General features: G+C 40.2%; 1 protein-coding gene across 3 annotated transcripts in view; it reads left to right on the plus strand.

The window, feature by feature from the left end:
* Positions 1 to 24,728, plus strand: part of si:dkey-112m2.1 (transmembrane protein 132C) — a 149,903-nt gene extending 125,175 nt beyond the window's left edge. For 2 of the 3 annotated variants that reach the window (XM_032540118.1, XM_032540119.1), the window contains exons 7-10: positions 5,464 to 5,672; positions 9,736 to 10,045; positions 21,682 to 21,873; positions 22,344 to 24,728. In XM_032540118.1, the coding sequence (XP_032396009.1) occupies positions 5,464 to 5,672; positions 9,736 to 10,045; positions 21,682 to 21,873; positions 22,344 to 23,426 (1,794 nt within the window). In that variant the 3' untranslated portion in view covers positions 23,427 to 24,728. The remainder of the gene's footprint in view (positions 1 to 5,463; positions 5,673 to 9,735; positions 10,046 to 21,681; positions 21,874 to 22,343) is intronic. The other variant, XM_032540120.1, reaches the window with a different exon arrangement.
* Positions 24,729 to 25,038: the final 310 nt, after the last annotated feature.

Below are 25,038 nucleotides of genomic sequence, written 5' to 3' on the forward strand. Positions count from 1 at the left end.
GGAAAAAAAAACAGCCTAACCTAAATTAATTGCAATCAATATGAGCAGTGTTTCTAGAGAGAAGGAGCAGAATATAAAAAAGGTAGCTGTATTGGAAAAAAGACAGAAAATAAACTACAAGGCTGGGCTTGTTTTTGATCATCTTGTAAGGGGACATCTGTACTTCCTCATCTGATATGGAGGAGCCAAAATTCAAGAAGACAGTAGCTCAGATTCATATTGGACAAAATTGCAATTCCAACCTCCTTCTGATCATTTTACTTGCCTTAAGATAATCATTGTATTGGCGTATGGTATTGCATTGCACATACAGCATGTTATGAAAAACATAATATCAATTAGGTCATTTCCTGCATTAAAAAGGTTGTTTGAAAGCTGACTGTATGCCAATTGCTAACAACATTAGTTTGACAAACCATAAAAGGTGACAAAATGTTCACCCTGATTGATTTCCTATTTTAAGCAAGTTTCAAAACTCTAAGTTGATTTTTATTGGCTTTCTAAAGGTTTAGGTAATTGATCTTAAACCTTGTTTGGGAACGTTACACAGGATTGTTTTTAATCTACGAAATTCAAAACCACTAGTATAATCCAGTAAGTAAAGGTGGTATGTAGGACCTTTACTTTTGCAACTTTAGATTTAAAATCTGACCTTCACCATGCTCCCATTGTATTATGCTTGAGAAGAAATTAACTGTTTATTCTTGATTGTGAGTACGTGTGAGAGAAAAGAATAGTGTTGCCAGTGTGTGTGTTATATTGAGGAGCTGATTTGGCGTGTTTCTGTGTACTGTACATACATATCAGAGAGAAGAGGAAAAGCAGATCTCTCAAAGGGTTTAATTATCCACTGAAGAAGTACCACACATTGTGACGCTGACCTCGGTAGGGTACTCCCCAGCCCACCCGTCTAGTTTTGGAACAGTAAGCGATACCCCCCCTCTCTCCACCATATTTCAAAGGAAACCCAAAATAAAACTTTTTTTGATCAGGAGGCATCTCCATCCTCCCTCACTGTTTCAGTAAAACTTTGAGAAATAAGTCCTTCTGCTAGCACGGACCATGGTGAACTTGACCCTGTAAATACCATAAACCTAAAAGTGTAAAGAACCATATTGGTGGCTTTCTTCATTTTACCCCACCACTACAAATTGTATCTATTGGGCATTACTAAGAACCATTTTCAAAACATTGCATATACACACAGCATATTGCTTTTTTTGTTGACTTAAGAGCTAAAACGATTTGTTAATTAATAAAAATTAATATAAAACAATTTTGATAATTACATAATCATTAAAGTCCCTTTCAACAATTAATTAGTTCCAATGTTTTAAATGGCAAGATTTGCTTGTTTTCTTTGTCTATGGCCTATGATAATAAATCAAATAATTTTTAGGTTTTGGACGGGTTTTCAGACCAAACAAGCAATTTAAATATGCTGCCTTCTGGGAAAACGTGATTGTCCCCATTACCCTCTGCCATTTTATAGACCAACTGGTTAATCTATTCATTGAGAAAATAATCAGCAGTTACAGCTATATTGGCCAGGAGATAATGTTATAATTAGCCCTAATTGATTGCCCACATTTCTTATAGCAAAGAGGCATGAACACAATCTTGTGACAAAAAAAGTTGCTTGACATACTCTATCACAAAAATCTTCTGAAGGGTCACGGCAGGAATTTTCTTTCGGAACTGCTCCCAATAAGTGTTGCATTCCCCCTAATCTATAGGAACAGATAGTGTGTTGGTCGAGCTCAGTTACATATATAATATGCCAGTTTAGGAAAACGCTCTGCAGACAGAAAACTAGAAATGTGACACTTCACTTCGCATTATGCATTTATTGCTCATTGCTCAGGCGAGGAGGGGCGACAGTCCACAGCCACAGGCTGTGACCATAACTGCAGCTGCTCTCTCTGGCTGTGGATATGATTATTGTTCAGACTATGGCCTCATCTATGGTGCTACAGATATCGCTTAGGTAGATGTACCCCATTTACTCTTTTCCACTCCTATTACCTAACACAAGAACACTGCCAAGAAAGCATTGTTAAGCCATGCAGGATTTAAAGAGGGAATGCAAGTGTTCCTAGATGTGGCAAAAATATTGCGAGGGATTGCAAAAGCTATTGCAAGGGTTCAGGGTAGTTCAGGAAAAACAAATTCTATGATACTATGAGCCTTCGGGGGCCTCCGTACTACCAAAGTGAGCACTCTTCCTTTCATTTATTTTCATTATTTTTCTAAAGTTTCACTATTGCATTGCAGGCTATGGCGAGCAGCAGTAGCGCTTACTTGGCTCCCCGTTGCTGCATTGTTGTAACTTCTGATGATTTGGTCATTTCCCTTGTTGAAAAGGCAGACATTGGGCCACCGTCCTTGCACACAAACACAACAGAATATTTTGAAATAGTTCTTGTTTGCAAATGCAGAACACTCCCTAATATAAGTCAAAGACTATTTTGTTGTGGATTGACCTACCCTCTTCTGTTGAAATGCTCTCCTCTAGACATGATGTCAGTGTTGTCCCTTTTGATGCCAGTCACCTACTCTACCCGTTATTACAAGGCATTCAATGCTCTACAGTAACAAGTGTAACAGGACTTAGCATGACTTAGTGGGTCCTTGCAGCTTTTGACTGGCCTCCAAGACATATCCATGATTTGTGCCTGGGAGAATGGGGTGAATGTAATTGTTCAACATTTCAAATCTAGAAACTACCTTGAATGAGCTGAAAGAGTTTACAATAGGCATATATCCTACAGTAGGTTTTAATTTCTTTTTTTTTTTATTGTTTTTTGGGGGCTTTTCCCTTTATTTGATAGTGGATAGACAGGAAAGGGAAGAGGAAAAAAGAGGTAATGACATGCAGCAAAGGGCCACAGGTCAGACTTGAACACGGGCCACTGCACAGGACTCAGCCTACAAGGGGCGCACCCTCTTACTGGTTGAGCTAGAGGACGCCCCAGATTTTTTATTTCTAAAAAGGCAGATTTTAATATAAAGTGAGACAAGTAGTACTATAGAGCTCGACAACTGGATACAAGCAACTGTTTTGATTATCTGTTTGTAGAAGATTTTTCTCCTTTCAACACAGTGATAGAGCGCTGACGCGTATCTAACAAACAACCCAACCTCCCAATATATTATACTTATTGTTTTACTTCAGTCTTTATAGTTTACAATGATGAAAGGTGCACATAATCCCTGCTCTAAGCAAGAATCAAAAGGAAAATATCACTTACACTCAGTGTCCTACATTTCAGTTAAGTGTTAGGACAATTAATTTTTTGGTGGATTTTTAGTGGATTGAAGAAATCTGAACATCATCTGCCCTCTTGGACATTTTTAGTTTCAATTTCAATTTAATTTTATTTATAGTATCAATTCATAACAAGAGTTATCTCGAGACACTTTACAGATAGTCGGTCTAGACCACACTCCAGACTTTACAAGGACCCAACAGTTCTAGTAGTTTTCTCCAGAGCAAGCAACAGTGCGACAGTTATTATTTCAGTCATAAACTCCTCTATGCATGCCTCAATCTGAACTGGATCCTGTGGTGTCCCTATCTGTGTTTGTGTGTCACACTGGATCAATTCTAAGCCTGCATGATTAGCAACACAATTAAGTGTTTCCGCAGAGAAGTGCCATTGATTGGTGCGTTGGTACATGACACATTCATGGTGATACATTTGTCACGTGTCGTAGAAGATGTCATCTTCAAGAAATCATGATTCAATCTGCACGGTTATCATCTTTGATGCCTTTCATAAGAAATTATGAAGATGGATCTAGAATTTAGAAACAAAGTGGAACAAAGCTAGAGGTTAAAAGGTAGAGTTGGTTTGACATGAATTGGTTTCAGTACAGGTAGAGAGAGAGAGAGAGAGAGAGGAGAGAGAGAGAGAGAGAGAGAGAGAGAGAGAGAGAGAGAGAGAGAGAGAGAGAGAGAGAGAGAGAGAGAGAAAATATAGCGAAAAGGAACAATAGCAGTGAGGCTTAAGAGACTCAATGAGGAGTGAAGTGGATTTTTGCAGCTCACTCTCTGGATGGTTGCCTTTAGAAGCCCTGCACATTATTGTGTGTGTGTGTGTTCCTGTGACTTTAACATGCACACACATCCCCAAAGGACTCATTTAATACAGTATATAATACATTATAACCTACTCGCATCAGCAGTTAAGCACCGAGAACATGAAACTTAAATCCTTTAATTATTTTTATTTACGTTATACTATTTTGACCTGTACACCTGTGGAATAATTTTGCAGTGCAGTGCTACTCTGTCACATAATGTCCATACACTGTTAGAAGACCACAAGTGAAGCTACAATTTGGATTTCCTTAAAAGGCACTACACTCTCAGATTAAAAATAGATTTCACTCCAGTTAGGCTGCTTTTAGTCTATATCCTAGTAATTTGACAACAAAATGTCAGGTGAAATCTTAGACCTTCCCCCACTTTGATTCCAGCCTAAGAAAGGTCCTCTCTTAAGCACTTATTACATGAAAACTGAACCTGTAGGAGTTATAGTAATATTTTAGTAGGAAGTGAGAGTAGGAGAAAGAGGAGAGAACTGACAGTTACCAAGCTGTCAGTTTTGTTCCTTAGAGATACAGTAGGGGGCTGGCCTGACATCATCTGAGAGTAAAGCTTCCAAGTTATATTCAAAGATGTGGAGACAGATGACAGATGTCTTCTTGTGAGCGGTTTGATAAAAAGAAGCAATTGTGAGTACCGGGGGCATGTGCTGAAATTACACGTTGTGCCAATCAACCTTATGATGGAATTTAAGATTGAAATGAATTGAAATGCTAGTGATTACAAACAAAAAAATGTGATGACAGATGGTCAAAGATGTTGTCCCCAAGAGAAGAAAATGTTTCATTTGGAGATTCTTAGTGCTTCATAGATAATGGCAGACACTTCTGGTGTTCCTGCTATATCATTTCTCTATATTGGATATATATCTGAGAAACCTTGGTAACTGATTGGAGTCGTACTTCATGCAGCCAATCATAATTTGAGTGTTTTGTTCTCTGATTAGATAGTTGGATGAAGCCGGTTTGTGTATTTTCACATCTCCATCTGTTAAGTTGGACCGAAGTCCCATTACGTGCACATACTGTATATCATGCAAGCACACGCATTAACGATGCATCCGCGCACATTCACGAACGCACACAGAAGAAAGTCAGCAGACCTGACAGTTGAGGTTCCGTTGAAGTAATGCCAAATCTCTCCACCCTCCAGCATCTCAGAAGGGCTGTAGACTGAAGGGCATCAACTGGACAAAAACAACAGAGGACAAAATATCACAACTACATTGATGATACTTTATGACTTTTTAATATAACTGAAACGCTTAAATTGATACGGTGTTTGGTTTCTTTAACTCTTTGAGTCCGTCTCTCATTCTGCCGCTTTTCTAAAATGTCCCTTTCTTTCTCCAGGTGTCCGATCGATGCGACTATGTGTATGTAAACGGGAAGGAGACAAGAGGAAAGAGACGGGTGATGCTCAACTTTACCTACAGTTTTCTGAGCGCCCAGCTGGAGATGAGTGTGTGGATGCCTCGCCTGCCTTTGCTCATCGACGTGGCCGACCCCGAGCTCAGCCAGATAAAGGGCTGGAGGGTGCCCGTTAGTACGGCCAACAGAAGGTAAGGCCTGTCTATTTGGAATTAAACTGCAATCAGTAGCTGTAAAGTATACTGTATCCGGCAACATTTCCTTGATTCTTGCTTCTTCAATGCAAACAACTCTTAAACAAGCTACACGCAAAATACATTTTTGGCTTTATTTAGCGACTGCTCATATATCACAACACAACTTGGCCATATTATATTAACCCTTGTATGGTATTCAAGTCAAACTGACCCCTTTCAAATTTTTACAAAAAGAACAATGGTACAAGTTACACTTTTCTACCTGAAAATCAATGGACTTACCAAATTTTTTGTAGTAAAAATGTATTCCTGACTCAATTCAGAAATTATTCTCGATATGACCGCTTAAGTTTTTTCCATAGTAGATATTTAACATGAATTATTATTAACTTCATGACAAAAAAACAAATCACACTTCCATTTTTAATTGTGTGCTAGTACAGACTGATTGCATTCCTTAAACATATATATGTTATCTCAATTGTTTGAAATTGAGATAAAGACAATATTTGTTAATAGATTATTAATTTAATTTCAGAATTGTTTTTAAAACCCCAATTTGAGCCGAGGGACACGAGAGGGTGAAGACAATTCAAGGGTTAAAATAGTCCCTTTTTAAGGTCATTCACCTAAGAAGTTTTGAACAATCCCTGCATGAGAGGCCGAATCACACTCTCCACTTGGTAAGATGGAGGCTACAATAAATTGACTTGGTGATGTTGGTGCAGACTTATGAGGCATAAAATGCAGGTACAGCTGCAGGGGTGATATAACGACTGTCTAATAATTCATTGGACAGGTCTCCCAAAAGGTACTTATGCAGAATAAGAAATGAGTAATCATTTTTCAGCATTACAGAGCGTGGCCAAGATTCCTGAGGCTGAAAAGTGACACGGTGTGCAATGATCTGTGTGGCGCATCATGAGTTGTACAAGGCGGTTGTAATAAAAATATTTAAATGAGTGATTATTTAGATTCAATTTAGATTCAAATAGATGATCACTGAGGCATACAGACTAATTTACATTTTATAATAGCCATTATTATTATTTACTGTAATCATACGGACAGTGACTATAGCGAGGACACAACATACTGTGTGTTTCAAATGCAAAAAGGACATGCCCGGTGTTTAGCCCCTTCATTAGAGCCAGTTTATTACCTTCAGGTGGTATTTATACTTTGAAATAAAAACCATAATTACATGATGTAGCCGATGACATACGGTCCTCTTCATCATTTGCGCTTTAATAAATTAATAATTGATGAGACTGTCAAGTCACAAAGAGAAAAATTGATAAATGGAAACATTGCTGGAATTTTGTGAATGTGTATATTCAGAATTTGAATAGGCTAGGCCCCAATTAGCACGAACACTGAATGTTTTACATGTAACCGTTATATTAACTTGTATATGCATGTAACATCTGCACAGAAAATATTGTTTTAAAGAACATTCCTGCCACAAAGTCACTGCAGTGTCATCTCCCACTGGCCGGCATCCCACAGGGTGGCACTCTAACACAAATACCCCCTGCTGTCCATGCTTGATCCCATCAGTCATGTCTGTCAAGAGCATCAGTGCATGCAGAAGGCATGGTATGTTAATTTTATGTGCACATTTGTGAAGGACAGAGAAAAACAAACCGAGACAAAATGGAGAAAAGTAAATGTCTTCTTGGCTTATCAGTGTCTGCACACTCATTTTCATTCATATTCTGATTCACATTACATAAGCGCGAAAGCCACCTCATTATACTCGGACATCGCGGCTGTCCTGTCACTCACTGCTACAAACATGACCTGACCTCATGTTTCTGTTGTCAGCCACAAATGTCACCTTGGTTTAGACTGCCGTCATTTCATTGATGTGGAATGAGCGGGGGGGGGGGGAGGCATGGCGAAGGGAGGTTAGGAACTAAGCCAAACCAGTGGGCCACAGCATGTTAACCTGTCAGCCCGTTTTTCTGCCTGACCAGCCATGCCTCATTAAGCCTAATGGAAACTGTCACTGTCACTTCCCCTGGCCACCTGACTGTTAGAGAGAGAGAGAGAGAGAGAGAGAGAGAGAGAGGGAGATACAGGCAGAGCTGGAAAGTGTAAGAGAATAAAGGTGTGGGAGAGAGAGAGAGAAACGCTGACTGAGAGAGTTGAAAAATAAATTACAGGAAAGTTAGAACTTGATGTATAAAATATAAAGTGAGCTTTAGGCGTGCAGTGACAGAGAGACGACAATGCTGAAGCATACGACAACAAAATAGACCTATATAGAGATAGAGAGTGATGGAAGATGAAGGATGCGCATGCATGAGAGTGATGTATACGCCAAATAGCTGTAGCAATGTTTCTCTTCATCGTCAACACAGTGGACTCTTTGTAGCAGATCTATGTCTCAGGGCCACATTTCACCTGTCACTGCAGCTCCCACAGCTCAGCAAGGAGACCAAATAATACAGCATTTCAAAATGATGTATTATCGTTTTTGAGGGAGCAGAAACCTACACTCTTTGGGAGATAAAGTCAATGCCAGGCGAGCAGAATCAATCAAATGGACTTTTGCTAAATCCGAGGTTCAAATTTTATTTTCAGAAATGAATTGACTTTACTAATGACTAATGTTATAAGTGCAGTAAAGTTTGTAATAAACATCTGGGTGCCATATGCATTGTTTTTGTGTGCGTGCTTGCATGCATGTGTGCGATCATGACTAAATGTGGTCCTGAAGTACCTCCTTTCGTGGGAACTACCACAGAGGCAGTTTTGAGTATGTTGCCAGGTGTTCCACATGTCTGTCTGGAGGCGGACGGAGGTTTTCACTGCGATAGCGTGGCAACAATGCAAGTTGCATCACAAATTTATAAATGAGGGTGCCGGAAGTAGCGAGATAGGAAAAGAAGGGCCCCCCCCCCGCCCCTAAAACTTTATTCCTCTGGCTCAATTTGGCATTGCGGATGGTGTGACCTCCAGTTTATATTTTGAAATTGTACCACAGTGTCTATTTGTATCAATGTTTGGATGTCTTATGAGGTCCATAAGGGCACCCATCACCCCTCTTTTGTAATTCTTTGCAGGATTTTTCCAATCTCCTTCCTTCCTGCCCTTTACCTTTCCCACTCTAATGTGGGTCTGTTAATGTGATAAAGGGCCATATAAACTTTACCTAAATAGGAGGAAAAGAGGAAAACAAATGTGTTGCAAAATTCTCCTACTGGGTTTGCAAACATTCATTTGTTACAAAACGTATCTTTCGGAGAAGGCTATATCTGCAAAGTGTTTGCCGTGGGCCAAATAAATGGCAGACATACAGCAAAATATCATTTGCCCTTTTAAAGAAAATGACAAAGCAAGCAAGGCAGCAGTTTGTCTCTGCAAGCTGTTTTTAAATGGATTTTTGGAAAATACTGGGCACCTATGACTTTCAGGAGGTCGGGAAAAGACAGTAAAGGCTTTGACTGCAGTAACTACATCAGAGGGGTTTCGACTGTATGGGCATTAATGGTGATACGATACCAAAAAAAAAAAGAGTTGAATTGAATTGTGAATTGGAAAAAGTAGAATTACACTGTTGATAGTCTCGCTTTGCCAGACCTTCCTCTGCAGCGCTGCGGAGGAGGGTCTGGCTAGTTCACACAGCATTCCAGGATGGGAAAAGAACGTGCTCTGGTTTATTGGCATTTCTTTAAACCAATCACAATCACAATGGGTGGAGCTAAGCGCCGGACGGAGCCATGGTACCACTGCAAAATAGCCTTGGGAAATAACTTGTTTTGTTGGAACGTGTATGTTCAAAAGTTGTTTTAGTCGTGCAACAGAGAACTCAGATTAGACTGATAGTCTAGCTAGCTGTCTGGATTTATCCTGCAGAGATCTGAGGAGCAGTTAACCATAGTCCTCATAAAGCAACCAGAGTTTAAATTAAAACACAAAGAAAGCTTTTAGTACTTTTGATCTCAGAAACAGAAGTATGCTATCTGCCTATGTACTCCTCACAGTTAAAAGTACTCAATCTGTGTTTTGCTCTTATCGCTCATCTGCCCCTCTTTTCCCATTTCTGCAGGTATGAGAGAGTCACTGATGACAAGGAAGAAGACGATGCAGCTGAGGAGAGGACAGGGAGCAGCTGTGCAGCCCAGTATCAGAGCACGACCCTGCGTGTCCTCACACACTTTGTGGCAGATAGCGGAGAAGTAAGAGGAGCCGCAGAGGAGGATGGGATGGGCCAGCAGAACTTCCTGCTGGGTAGTGACTGGCAGGTGGAGGTGACACAACTGGTAAAGGACTCTCTGAGGGTGGAGATCCCGAAGGTGGCACAACTGCTGAAGGACCAAGTCCTAATAGGAATGAACGCTGGAGTCACCAAACTACAGGTTGTATGTGTGCGAGTTTTGTGTCTGTTTTGGTCGCCTGCTAAGCCGACTGCATTGCTATTTTGTTTGATTAAATTTTTTTTTAGTCTGACATCATGTTCAAGTTAATTTTTGTTTGGGTGGGGAAGTTACTTTGCCCTTACCAATCAGTACTGACTGACACATCCGTTGTGTCGACATAATTTTCAGACAGACAGAGAAGCTGCACTAGCTTTTGGGAGCAGCAAACTAACCGCTGAAATCAAGGGAATATATAGTATATACTCTATGAAAAGTTGTCACTTCTGGAAGTCAGTTTTCTGATTCTGACACAGGACAATGACGTCCCTATTTTTAGTCCTGCCGACAAAGATCTGATTGGCTTAGTTGTGTTTTCAAACAAGGAAAACAGCCATCAGCAAGCACAACACTAGACCTATTTGAATTGCTGAGCAATCTGATATAAGGAGGCAAAGCCACGGTCTGGAACCAGGATAGCGTTTTGTCCGAAAGAAGATTTCCACAGCAAAAACGATATACTGATTTTGATGGAGGGTGTGTTTTTTACAACACAATATAAAATGAACAAAGAAGAGAGGAAAAGCTCCACTAATCAATATTTTCTATACCAACCATGGATCAAATGTGTAGTGTGAAAGTGGTAGCTCATTATTGTGGTTGTACAGGTCATAAACCCTGTCTCCTGCAGCATCAAGCATCTTCTTACAGCAAGAATTCTCTGATCCGTGTACACTAGCCATCCAGCATCAAACAATAGGCAGACAAAGTTAACAACTAGCAGGTGAACATAGTGGAGCATCTAAGAACTAAATAACAGATATTTTTCATAGGGGTTGGTGGTGACCGAAACATGTCTAAAAGGGAAAGTGAATGTTGGAGTTTGCACTTATCAAGTAGCCAGAAACATGACTGAATGAGTGTTAATGTTGCCCTTTGTATGCTGGAGGCATAACACAGGAAAGTAGTTTGCTTGTTTAGACAGTTAAAAAGAAAAAAAAAAAGGTTTGGCACTTGAAAGGGAAGGACATCTGCAACACAACTATTTGATTACAGCATATTTGTAACACAAATACTGCCGTCATGGCACAACCAATTAAAGCCTTGCACGCACGCACGCACACGCATTTACAAGAACAACCTGTTGTTGTAGCAGTAGACTGGAACCATAATCTCATTCTCTTTAGTTTTCAATTGAAGTGCTGTCTGCACTGCAGGAGTAAATGTGTGTGTTTATGGGGGTAGTGAGATGCAGTGCTGTTTCACTGTCAGGCAAGGACATGGTTCAAATGGGAGAAAATGTGACTGGACAGATATGTGAGATCAATTTTGATAAGCCTAACACTGATAATGTTTGCCATTTGTGATGGGCTCATTTTACTTCAAAGTTATCATGTGGTACATTTACATCTTAGTGATCTGTGCGGATGTCATGCCGCGGTATGAAGGGTGAATGGTACATTTCACAAAATGTATTTCAACACTTGTGAGTCTTAAATGCCCCAGCTCTGTCAGATATAAATCCAACCCTGATTTGGACACAGTCAGCTCAGGCCAATTCACTAGTGTACTAGTGTTCATGTTTGCGATCATTAAGGGGGTGGATCATTATGAAACAATATAGTAATGCTTCTAAGGCGCAATTATCATGAAGACTGTGTCAGAAAGGTTTTAAGTTAATTAGGTTGAAACATATAGTTATTTATATACAGTAGGTTGCATTTCAAGACCCATGTTGGGACTTTTTGATGGCTGTGGCTATACACCCTGTGTTTTTTGGAGAAAGTCATCGGCCATTAGCAGTGCTGATCGTCTTTGTTGGTTTCAGAATTTTACCATGGTGGTGGTACCTGCTTGGTCTATCATGGAGAACACACATAATGAATGGAATGAATGCATGTACTGTGCATATAAATTTGCACAACATTTTTTTTTACCTATACTTACAAGATGTATTCCTGCACTTGCTCTCTTTAAACATAACTAATTAAGTGGAATCAAGAGTCGTGACAATTGTGTTAAGGAGACTGTGCTTTTTAATTCAATTGTTGTTGCTGAAATCCAAGTCTAATCACTGCTAATACTTAGCAGGGTCTGTCAACATACATGGGATTTTTACACATTAGAGATATATATCATATGAAGGAGTAATTTTATTTGTTACTATCTACAGAGCATGATATTGCTCCCAAAGTAAATTATAATTGCTGGTAAGTGAGAATATTTCTTCTCTGAAATACATATTATGTAATAAACATTAACGTGAATTGTAGGGCTGCACGATTAATCTAATTGCAATCGCAGTGTCCCTCTGTGCGATTACATAACCGCAGGAATTGTGCGATTTAAGTAATCAAAAAGGAGTGCTTTGTGTGCCCTGCCGTCTCGACGTTGTAACGCCCCTTTACTTTACCAACAGTATTAACAACAGATGAAGCCACCGTTTCTTAAGTTCTTAAGTGTTAATTGTTAACTCACTTTAACAGCTCTTTTCCCTCACACAGCAGCTACGCTAATCTCTGATACCGCTTACCGGGGATGTTTCAGGGTCAGACTACAGTAATCAGCAAATCAAAAATGTGTAAAAAAAAAAATATGTGTTTTGTATTTTCAAATATTTAGTTCTGCAAAAAAAAATGTTTTCAAACATTATATAGGAAGAATTATGGACAGTACAGATTTTATTATGTTTGTTCAACCAAAATTGATTTAGTATTATTTGCATTTATAAGCCCATTACGAAACATCTCAAAGGTCGTATAAGACCAAGCTTTTTTGTAACATTATCCAAAGCAAACACTTGAGTAGATTGTTGAACGTACAGTATCTTCCTACCTCGCCAGCATCCATTGATTCTCAATCATTTAGGTCTATTCTGCATAACAAACTACTGTGAAAAAAACAATTTCACCAGCAGTAATCATAGACAGTTAAAGAAATGGACCAATTGATTCCATTGTTCTGGACGGAGACCAGCGAAGGATATTAGAAGCACTTTTCCAGTGATGGCTGAGCCTTACTGCCCAGCCTTTAACTGAGCTTGACGGCGTAGATGTGATATGAACGTGTTTGAAAGTTGAAAGTCTTCTGGTAGCTGTGCCAAGAAAAATCTCAATCATTCCCAGTCAGCAGAGACTGAGAGCGTAGGTACATGTTAGGAGATAACATAGACACAAGCTAATTACTGCTAACTAACATGCTAGTTACCATTAGTAATTAAGCCTAAACAGCTAATGTAAGTCCAAAGCGAGCTTACCCTGTACTAGACGGTAATTCCTGAGTGGTTATGACACAATTGTTAGCTTAGTTTTACAAAAACATCTGCTACAGAGCCATAACATGAGCTACAAGGGAATGGAGCCTTTCATAGATTGTTGTGTGTCTTTAGAAATAAACAACGGACAGATAGAGTCTTTAAACACTTCAGATGTAAAGTTATTCACTCTCAAAGTAGCGCCAAAATGAATGGCAGTCAATGGAATGCTAACAGCGGGTGATGGCTTGGTAGCATCAAAATGGCGCCATAGGGAGCTTCGCTTTGAGAGGAGAGGCTTACCCCCTTGGTAGTAATAGAGGTATCCCTTTGCACATAACAGTCTTGCGCACGCGCGTGCACTGTAGATTTGTGTCAACCATTTACAGTCCCTGACAAAAGTCTTGTTGCTTATCTATTTTGTAGAAACACCTGCTATTAACCTGACTTAATCAATTGGTGTAAGAAATAGCTCATATGAAATGATGTTCAATGCACTGAAATAAATTAATTTCACTAAAAAAAGATTTATTTAAACAAGACAGAAAGGTCAAATTTTGGCAAGACAAAAGTTTTGTCGCCTATACATAAATTGAACAAATTTACTACAAATACTAAAATATGTCAGCAAATTAAATAGTGGTGCTGTGAGATTCAAATTTAATATCTTGTATGACTTCCATGAGCTTGAAGGACTGCATCCATGCGGTTTGGCAAGGATTCATACAATGTATTGATGAAGTCATCAGGAATAGCTAGGAAAGCAGTCTTGCATGCCTCCCAGAGTTCATCAATATTCTTTGGTTTGGTCTTCCATGCTTCCTCTTTCATCCTACCCACATATGCTCAATGATGTTCATGTCTGGTGACTGGGCCGGCCAATCCTGGAGCATCTTGATCTTCTCCGCCTTGAGGAACTTTGAAGTGGAGATGGAAGTATGCGATGGAGCACCATCCTGCTGGAGAATTTGGCCTCTTTTATGGTTGGGAATATAAGAGGTAGCTAAGATGTCTTGGTATTTGAGACTATTGATGTTGCCTTCCACCCTGCAGATCTCTTGCACACCCCCATACTGGATGTTACCCCAGACCATGATTTTTCCGACACCAAACTTCAGTTTTCTGGGTGAATCTTGGATCCATGCGGGCTCCAGTAGGTCTCCTGCAATATTTGCGGCAACTGTGGTGTAATACAACAGAAGATTCATCTGAAAAATCCACTTTCTTCCACTTCTCCAGCGTCCATCCTTTTAGCAGGCTGTGGGCCTTGGCAAATGCCACACGGTTTTTCAATTGTCTTTTGTTTAGTGCTGGCTTCTGGGCACTGATTCGACCATGGAGGCCATTTCGAGACAGAATCCGACAAACCGTTCTGGTTGACACAGGGACTTCAGGGGACCAGGTCTTGTGGAGCTCTGCTGCAGTGGAAAATGGGCTGGCCTTGGATTTTCAAGCCAGCAAACTGTCCTCTCGAGCAGTTGTCTTGCGGGGTCTGCCTGACCTGGTCTTGTCAAAAACATCTCCAGTGTCTTCAAATGTTTTTTTAATCCTCTGTACTTGACACTGAGACACATTGAAGGTGTCTGCCACATCAGCAGTGGATCTGGTCTTCAGCCTCTTGATAGTCAGAACTTTAGTCTCAGGGTGAATCTTAGGCATGTTTGCAGATGTCTAGTTGCAGTTGATGTGAAGGTCTAGTGTACTGGGGTTGTTTTTATACACACCTGAGACCTAACTGATCCATTATTAGTCACAGGTGAAGCTCATATGACAAGGCGACAACACTTATGTCTTTGCAAAAATTGACTCAATGGGCTTTACCAAGCTGTGAATATTAGAATACTTTTTGACAGTTTCTTTTTGCACTGAAACATTATTACAAAAGCTGTTGGGATTAAAATGAGCCATTTCTTGTAAATAAATCTTGATTAGAAATATATTTCAGCGGCACTTCAGGTCAATTTGTACACAAGCAACAAGACTTTTGTCAGGGACTGTAATTTACACAACAACAAATTATGAAGAAATTGAAACACATTCCATCACAGAAAGAGTTTTGGCTAGCTCGACCACCACATCCGTTTTACGGATTATGAATGTGTGCAGCTTTTGCAGGTCATGTAAGACATCACTACACTGTTTTTCTTTCACATACAAACTCAGTATATCTACAAGCATAGTATACAGTGTCAATAGGTGATAAACCTTTGTCAGCTTAAAATTGTGTGTGATGTTACTTATGACTGCACAAAATGTTTCCGCCACACTCGCCCATGTCATAAACAATGCTAGTAACATTTGCATCACCTCACCCCACGACGGTGTACAATATCGACTTCTTAAGAGATCCATCAATTTTTCTAGCCTACACACATTGACTGGATCGGTACTTAGTATTTTCATCCACCTTGTTAGCAATTGTTTGGTCTAAAATACCGGGTAAGCGCGATATTACATATTGCTCATTGATATGGTTATACATCATGCGTAACAATTCCCCATATTTTACACTATTAATTTTTTCTCTCGTATAAAGTCTAGCAATCTCAAATCTCTCAACTTTCTGCTACTTTGACAAAATCATCCCCTACTATTACATCATACATTTGGTGGATTTTAACAGTGACATCTTCAGCTGATTGAACTCATACAAAACAGTTTCTGCTACTCCTCGGATTCTGGACTCATCAGCTCTAAGGTCTTTCAATACCAGAAAGCGCTGTATAACAGAGATAGATTTATCAGTCAATAGTCTTTTTATAAGCTGGTCAAAGTGTTGTCCACAAAACCATTTGGGTATACTACCCAAACACTCATGATGTTTCTGACTTGTATGGTTGATCTGACAGCCGTAGCAGACTTCCTCCCAATAACGCTAAAGCAGAATGTTAAGCAGATGTAGAGATGCTGTTTTAACACTATCTATAAACAGCGTTGACACCAGGCCGTCCGGTTGATCACACGCCAAGATGTCTTAAAAAACATTGACTCCTGCCAGCTGTGTGACAGCAGATGGTTGGTGGGAAGCCGGGGGTGATCGGATCAAAAGAGAGGGCGGCAGAGGAGGTGTCAAATGCGATGGTAGCGCCAGGAATTGTTCAGGAGTTGTAAATGATGATGATGATGAAGATGAATGGGGAGATCCGGTGTCCGTCAGAGGTGTGAAAAAATTCTGCAGCCCAGGAGGTGAGCTAGAGGGAGGGTAACACCACTCCAGACCTTCTTGGAAATAAAAAATAAAAATCACACATTACACCCAAGGTTGAAAAAAAGCAGTTTGACTAATTTACAGTTAACACACATAATTATACCCATCATTTCTTAGTCTTTGTTGCTGACAATTTTAGGTCTATAATGGGGTCATGGTAGTGGTAGGGAGGGGATATATCCCCCACATCAAATATCAGTCTTTTTTTTAATCTTCTCAAAAGAGTTTCTTATACTATCTCTTCTGATGACATGGTCGATGGCATCACACTGTTTCTTCAATATCTCCCAATCACACCCCTGTATAAAGAAGACGTTTTTAAACCACTCCTCGTATTCCTCGGCTTCAATTTCCATTCCTTACGGCCTCTGGTAGAAACAACTTTCTCCTTATCTTCACATACACTGAGAAAAATTAATTCCTCTGCAGGTCTGCTGAATCTATCTGCTTCCACACGATTTTTTCCCCCTCTTTGTCGCTCTCCCACTGTGATACATAAATAATCTCAGGAAAACCTGGATTGTTGATATACCAACAGAATACGGATCTAAATAGATGCCAATCTTTTATGCTTAATGTCTACTCTGTTTTAGCCTCGGCCTTTAACCGCGGGTGGACACTAGTACACACAGCTAATGTAACACATCCATTACTATAAACAGAATCCTTGTATCCATTGACATCCGTAAACTTGAGACTAGCTGTACAGAATTCAGCCATGCTTTCAGTAAATATCTCTGGACAACATCTCTTTTTTTGTGGTGCATGACTCAATGCAAATGTAATGGGTGCAAAAGCAGTACCTTCTCCATCAGACAAGCTCCCTTGATCCCCAAATCCGTGAGTAGCCATGACTTCTAGTGTTTCTTCTGCTTCTCCAAAAAAGAATGTAAAAAGTGCGCAATCACACTGGCACAAAGGCTTTTAAAGTCTAAAAACCACACCCCGCGTGGCACATTGATCCAGCGTCACACTTTTAAAACACTAATCCTTGGCCTAACAGTTACACGCACACCCTAACGTCACCACGCTCCCGGCTATGGGCGGTTACAGTTAACCAGCAAGCTAGCTAAAACGCATAAAAAAAGCTACCAGAAAGTCTTAAAGCAATGGCTATTAAATCCTACAAACACACACAGTCTAACTGTTTAACCACATAACATTAACCATAACCATAATAGCATAACCCCCCCCCCGGCAAGTTTTTCCCACTGTTGCTGCATTGGGGCCATTCTGTCCTCCCTCGTAACATAATCATTGGTCTAACAGTTACACAAACACACAAATCAGTTTTGCTGGAAACATATGTTTTAACTGTTGTCAGCAGTACTGTAAGAACAGAAAATACTAAGGTTAATCATTGGTAAAAATCATCATTGGTAAAAATCCTTGGGTAAAGAATCAATATTAAAAAATTGTCACAAAAAATATCATGATACATACATGAATCCATTTTTCCACCCCACCCCTAATGGACATTGAGAAAAGGATCAAGTGAACTAGAGAGCTCCTCGAACCTTGCCTGGATCATCAAAGAAACAGTGTTAATACACTGCACGCCCCAATATCCAAAAGGCTTTGAACATACAACTCATTATGAGTTTTATTTTGATCCAACTGTTCAGAATTACAAAGAAGGACTTGGATTTGACAATTAAATGAAAGCCAAGGATTTCAAAAGGCCACTTAAGTATTAAAAGATTCCATAGTGGCCATAGAATTGTTAATGTGATCTTTAATATACTGGGCTGCAAACTCAATGGTGTATCAGGATAAATGAACGACTCCATTTAAGCAGTCTTTCTGACATGTTATGGATTGGCTAGTTGCATGAAAAACACATTTTTAAATTAATCGTTGGCTGAGTCCTGCAGCAGCCCGGGTTCGAATCTGACCTGTGTCCCTTTGCTGCGTGTCATTCCCCATCTCTCTCTCTCTCTCCCCCCCTTTCATGCCTATCAACTGTAATAAAGGGAAAAAGCCCCAAAAAATAATCTTAAAAAAAAACGTTGCAAAAGTGTCACTATGATGAGTCAGAGAGACATGGTCTGGGCAATGCTGGGTTGTATGTAGGCTAATATTGTTGGTTGCACCGGCTTGGATCCAGGTGCAAACAGGATTTTGTGGGGTCAGATAGTGAAAGCCCTCTGAGATTTGGACAGAAATAATATAAGACCGTTTTGAAGAGGCTGAAAGAGGTCTTTATTGCTCTCTGGGGGGCAAAAGAAGCAACCTATAAACTCCGGACTGGTGTGAGGAAGGGACTTGTCTGGTGTCTGGTTGGGGAATCTCACAACTATAGATGTAGCCCAAAGGCAAAGAGAGACAAATATCTCTAAAGATTGGACGAAGGACTATGATGAAGGGGATGAGAAGGGGATCTGAGTACTTCCATAAGATCAAGGAAAGGGGCCTTGACATCTCTGAGAAGAGTGCTGCAGAATGATTGGTCATTTGCTAAGTATGTAGTCGGGTTAGGCGAAGATGGATTGTTGATCTATTTGAGGGATCCAAATATTTTGAGCAGAGTAATATATTGCACATCCTGGTATTTCTAGAAGAGAAAGATGTATTTGAAAGTTGGACACCTTTGAAGAGAAGGTGATACATGACTTCTTGAACTTTACACTTACCGGTACCCAGTTAGTAAAGCATAGTATTTTTTGAATTCAGCTTAATTACATTTTAACATAAAGCAGGCAGATGCTTCTCCCCTGTAGTCATATCTATCTAAACCACCAAGGATGAAGGCAAAGCAAGTATCATAAGGTTGCTGATACCCTTTACCTACCAGAAGTGCTGCCACACTCTTTCATTATTCAACTTTAACCAGTGATTTTGCCAATGATTTCTAACAAGCCACATACCATATTTTTAGATTAATATTTTGTGCCATTGTTTTTATCTGTCCAAAAGAAACATCACACTGCCCGACAATCAGTGTGCATGCTTACTTGTTAGAGTGAAGCTCACCGGCAGTCTGCATTTTTAACCATTGCACTCACCTTAGACATGAAGTTATACCATGCTTGCCATTAATTTTTAGCTGTGTTAAATTCAAGGATATCAGTTTCACTGTGTGGGAGGCAGAAAGGAAAATGAAAATTGGTAAACCAAAGGAAGAAAAACAGAAAAAGGGTCAGTACAAATGAGGCAGTGATCGGTACTGACAGTTCATTATGACTGGTAAATGCAGCCATGAGGGGGAGGCTGGAAGAGAGACTGGAGCCCTAATTGGAACGGATGGGGGGGATTCTGATCTCATTACAATATCACAACAATTTACTGTACATGGCAACTCAGGAAGGTAAGGAACAAGTTTATGGTGGTGTACGGTGCACATTACTGCCCTTACTGCTATTGCACTTCTGGTTAGACCCAAACTGCATTTTGTTGCCTTGTACCTGTGTAATGACAATAAAGTTGAATCTAATCTAATATGGTATGTTTGCATGGGAGTTGAGTTATTGTGTTTGCATGTGTTTGTTTCTATTGCAATGTTTCTTTATCTATACAAAGTTCATGTGCATGTGGTCTCCATTACGCTATACTGGAGTTTACAATACACAGGTTCAATTTTTTTGTTCATTTGTGCATTTACATATTTTTTGTTGACCCAGAAGACAAACAAATATAGGGAGGAATAGGAAACATTACAGGAAAAATGTTTACGTTAGTAAGTGACAAAGCCCACTAGCAGCAGTAGTACTTATGAGCAGTGGTGGAAGTATTCAGATTTTTTTCTTCTAGTATAAACAGCAATACTACAGTGTATCAATACTTTCTTACAATTAAATGTCCTTCATTGAAGATGTTACTTCAGTAAGAGTACAAATGTATTAGTATCAACATATACTTAAAGTAGAAAAAGTACTAACTATACTGAATGGCCCATTTCAGAACTTTATTATATATTCATGGATCTTCTAAACCCATGACTGCCATGTCATGCATTTTGTAATTTTGACATGGGAAAAAAGAATCAAATATATTACTGGATTATATATATACTGTGTATATATATATATATATATATACTGTGTATTTATATATATATATATATATATATATATATATATATGGCCACAGACGTTCCCTAACCCTAACCAAGCGGTTAAGTCTTCTAATGTTAACAAGGTAGTCAATTTACCCAAACCAACCAAACTATAGCATTGTTAACTCATAAAACCAACCGTGATTTGGAATGGTTTTTGAAGGCTCAGATAAATGTTGTCATCTTAACGATACCTGCCTTTTCTGATATGGCGCCCGATGTTTCCAGCTGAAAGGCCGTTACAAACGACTTATTTATTTGTTCAATTTGGAATACTTGTTGAGCATAGGTAAAGGCTTTTTAGAAGGTGTAGGTGAATATCTGTGTCAATATATTGATATCACACAAGAGAGTTTGACTAAATTCAAAGAAAGAACTACAAAGGCAAATCTTGATAAAACTCAATTTAGGGTGCAGGCTTAGGCTTGCAGGGCAAATTGGCTCTTCTTCATTCACAATAACAATGTCATATTGGACCTTAAAGCAGCATTATGTAACTTTTCCAGCTTTGGTCCCCCTTCAGGTTGTCTGCTTGGAACAACAGCTAGCGCTACCCAATGTGTGCTGAGCTGTAGGTGGACCAAAGCGGCTGTAGCTCCGATGAGACAACCTGTAGGGGGACCGAAGCAGAGCTGTAACTCCAATGAGACAACCTGTAGGGGGACCAAAGCAGAGCTGTAGCTCCAATGAGACAACCTGTAGGGGGACCGAAGCAGAGCTGTAACTCCAATGAGACAACCTGTAGTGGGACCGAAGCGGAGCTGTAGCTCCAATGAGACAACCTGTAGTGGGACCGAAGCGGAGCTGTAGCTCCAATGAGACAACCTGTAGGGGGACCGAAGCGGAGCTGTAGCTCCAATGAGACAACTTGTAGGGGGACCGAAGCGGAGCTGTAGCTCCAATGAGACAACCTGTAGGGGGACCGAAGCGGAGCTGTGGCTCCAATGAGACAACCTTTAGGGGGACCGAAGCGGAGCTGTAGCTCCAATGAGACAACCTGTAGGGGGACCGAAGCGGAGCTGTGGCTCCAATGAGACAACCTTTAGGGGGACCGAAGCAGGAAAAGTTACATAGCGTTGCTTTAATGGACCGTCTTGAGTAGCAAGTGTTTCTATGTGTTGCAGGTGCTGTCCCCACTGACATCAGCTGTCCTGGCTGAGAGGAGCATCAAGGTGCTAGATGATAAAGTGAGTGTGACAGAGCTGGGGGTGCAGTTGGTATCTGGACTCTCTCTGTCCCTGCAGCTCAGTCCTGGGAGCAACAGGGCCATTGTCGCCACTGCAACCACACAGGAAGTCATTGAATCCCTCAAACAGGTATGAATCAGAGACATCCAAATGATTAGCAGTGTGCCTTGAATTTGGCTTACAAGTTCAAGGCTGAAACAGGGTTATTATGGAATCTATGATATGCAATGACATTTTTCTTTTATAATTAATTCACTCTCGATATAGCAAAGCCATCTCTTTGATTTGCATATCCTAACACTGAACAGCTCTGTTGTTTCTGTAATTAGAATTTCAAATGGAAAACGGCTACTGTCTCTTCCCTTGGAGAGAAAAGAATAGTTGGCTTTCAAGAGAATAGTTTCACATCCAATTGTTTTCATGAGCCTTTATACTGTAATTAAGGTTCACTTTTTTCCCACTATGTTCTTCTGTTTTATTATTCGGTTGTTCTTATGCATTAGTTGCCAATGTGCAGATGACAGTTTTTGGAGTTATTTTCAGGGTTATTTTTTGCTCTAGTACTGATACCACTTTCTGTTTGTATGTTTATTTTTTAGCAGTCACTCATCAGTGCTTGGCTCCAGTTCAGTGACGGATCCATGACTGCTCTAGACAACTACAACCCGGCCCATTTTACCCTGACAGCCACCTCTTTGGATGAACAGGTGGTATCGGTGCAGCGCAGTTCAGCATGGAAGTGGCCCATCATTGTTGCCAATGGGGAAGGTCAGGGTTTGCTTGTGCGTGTGGAAATGAGCCCTTCTGAGGTGTGTCAGAAAGGAAAACAACGTACTATTTTAGCCACTGGAATGGCAAACATACAGACAAGGTTTGGTCAGCCTGAGGATCAATACAGACAACCAGGAGACCGGAGAACACGTCCAGATCCTCCATATTATGGAGGATCTATTGCCGACATGGAAACAGGGTTAATCAACCGTGGAGCCACCACAATCAGGGGCCATGTCCCAGTGAGACCTAATGGAGGCCGTCTATCAGCAGACAGCGGGGCCCGGGTCCCAAATGAATTCTCTGAATATCCCGACCAGGCAGAGCTGCCTCGTAGCCGCAGCACTGATGATGACTTGTTGCCATCCCGACGAGGCCTGACAGATCTGGAGATTGGTATGTATGCCCTTCTGGGAGTCTTCTGCCTAGCCATCCTGGTTTTTCTTATTAACTGCATCACTTATGCATATAAGTACCGTAGCAAACAGCTGTCCCTGGAGGCTACAGAGACAATGCCACACGCCCACGACTGGGTTTGGCTGGGCCAAGACGAGGGGCTGTGTCTGCAGCAACAGCAGCAGGATGAGCTGGGCTGTACCCTAGAGGAGGGTAGTCAACTATTGAATGGAGGCATCCAGCTTGGTAATACTGGTGTGGGAGGCTGTAATTCGAGTGGGAGGGATCACAGGAATGAGTCGCTTAACTCGCCCACCACCAAGAGAAAGAGGGTGAAGTTCACCACCTTTTCCAATGCCAAGTCCAGTAACGGATGTCCTGTGCTCAGCCCATTAGCACTAGTGCAGACCAGTGAGATAAAATGGGTATGTCCGGACATCGAGCTTGGGGATTCAAAGGATCTTAGGAACTACATGGAAAAGCTTAATGAGAATGCAACTAAGAACATTGTATAGTGGGTGCTGGGTGTTTTCACTGAACTAAAGAGAAACTCACCTGAATGCCTTCAGAATAAGGAGGGAATGAGGGTTGAAGGGAGGAAAGGAAAAGGGGGTGCAGAAAACAGACTGGGGCTGCTGTTGAACTGCTTCTTACCCTAACAACAGGACACCGCGTTCAGCCTGTTGTTTCCATGACAGTACTCAGAAAGGGTAAAGCAATGGACCACAAAGAGACATGATTTGCCATGACACCGGAGCATAGTTATGAGCGGGGAAATGTGAACTTAATATTGTCGCTTAACTTAAATCTATGTTGTTTGTCTTTAATTGAAGTTCAGTTTCCGTTTATATGCGCCATGTACTTTGTTTAATGTTTTCTTTATAATTCATAATTTTAATGTTGTATTTGTTGTACTTTTTTGCGCTTTTTTTTTTTTAAGAGTTGCTGTATGCTCTGTACAACATGTCAGCAATTAGAGATTCTAGGAGAGAAGAGTTAAAAGCAATTTTGTATTGTATATAAATGCAGAGTTTGATTTGGAGGTATTATATGTATAGTAACATTTTGTAATGTGCTGTTTGGTTTCAGTTTTGTTTTGTTTGTAGTTTAGTTTTTGTTTTGTCTCCAGAAAGCAGATCCATGCATGATGTTATTAAAGAGGAGGCATGTGTGTCTGATCTGGTATCTGAAATGAAAGTGTGTAGATAACTAATGCCAATAACTCTGGAGACATGTCAGTTTATTATTGCTTTGATTCATCTTGGGTTGGTTTCAGTCTGTTGATATTGGTTTCAAACATTTTTTTTCCCCCCATACATTTTCCCTTCTTATGTAAATGTTATTTTTTATGCGACCCCCCCTTTAATTAAGTTGCATACTCCACCTAAAGTCGACTTTTACACTACTTTAAATAATGATATTACAAATCAAAATTTAGGAATTTAGCAATGTCACATTCAACAGAAAAACACTGATTGCCATCATGAGAATCAATAGACAATCACATTAATGATGTATGGATACTTTTTTTTTTTTCATTAATAACGTTCTATAAAAAAAATCAGTCCAGTTTACATTTTGTATGATATAGGTGGAGAATGGTAAAATAGTTAATTTCTTAAACTGCTGTGTCTGACAGTTTGGATTCCACAAAACATTTCATTACAGTGAATGAACAAACTGTGAATTGAAAGCCCAAAGTCTGACCTCTACACTCCTTTTGTCATATGTCAGTATTAGTCGAGTCCATCCTTTTCTATCTCTGTTCTAAATTGGCTGCTGGACTAATTAAAACTGAAGCTGACTCTTCTCCATGATGCTGCTGTGTGATTCATTGGTCTGGCTGTTGTGTTCTTCTGTGGGTCTGTCTAGGTTTGCTCATCTGACCGCTGTATGTGAGTACGAAGACAGTGGCTTTATCAAACATCAAAATGAAGTGCCTGTTGTTGTGGACAATTGGTGCAGCTGCCAGCTGGGGCCCGTTTCAGATAGTAGGTTTAACAAACTGAGTGTAACCCTGAACTTTGAGTTGATTTACCCTGAGATGGGATGGTTTTCAGTTCCAGAACAGCTGATTTGATTTGGTTCAATCAACTCAGAGTTGGTTCACTCAGGGTTAAGCGCCTG

Source organism: Etheostoma spectabile, chromosome 16, assembly GCF_008692095.1.
Source record: "Etheostoma spectabile isolate EspeVRDwgs_2016 chromosome 16, UIUC_Espe_1.0, whole genome shotgun sequence".
NCBI lineage: Eukaryota > Metazoa > Chordata > Actinopteri > Perciformes > Percidae > Etheostoma > Etheostoma spectabile.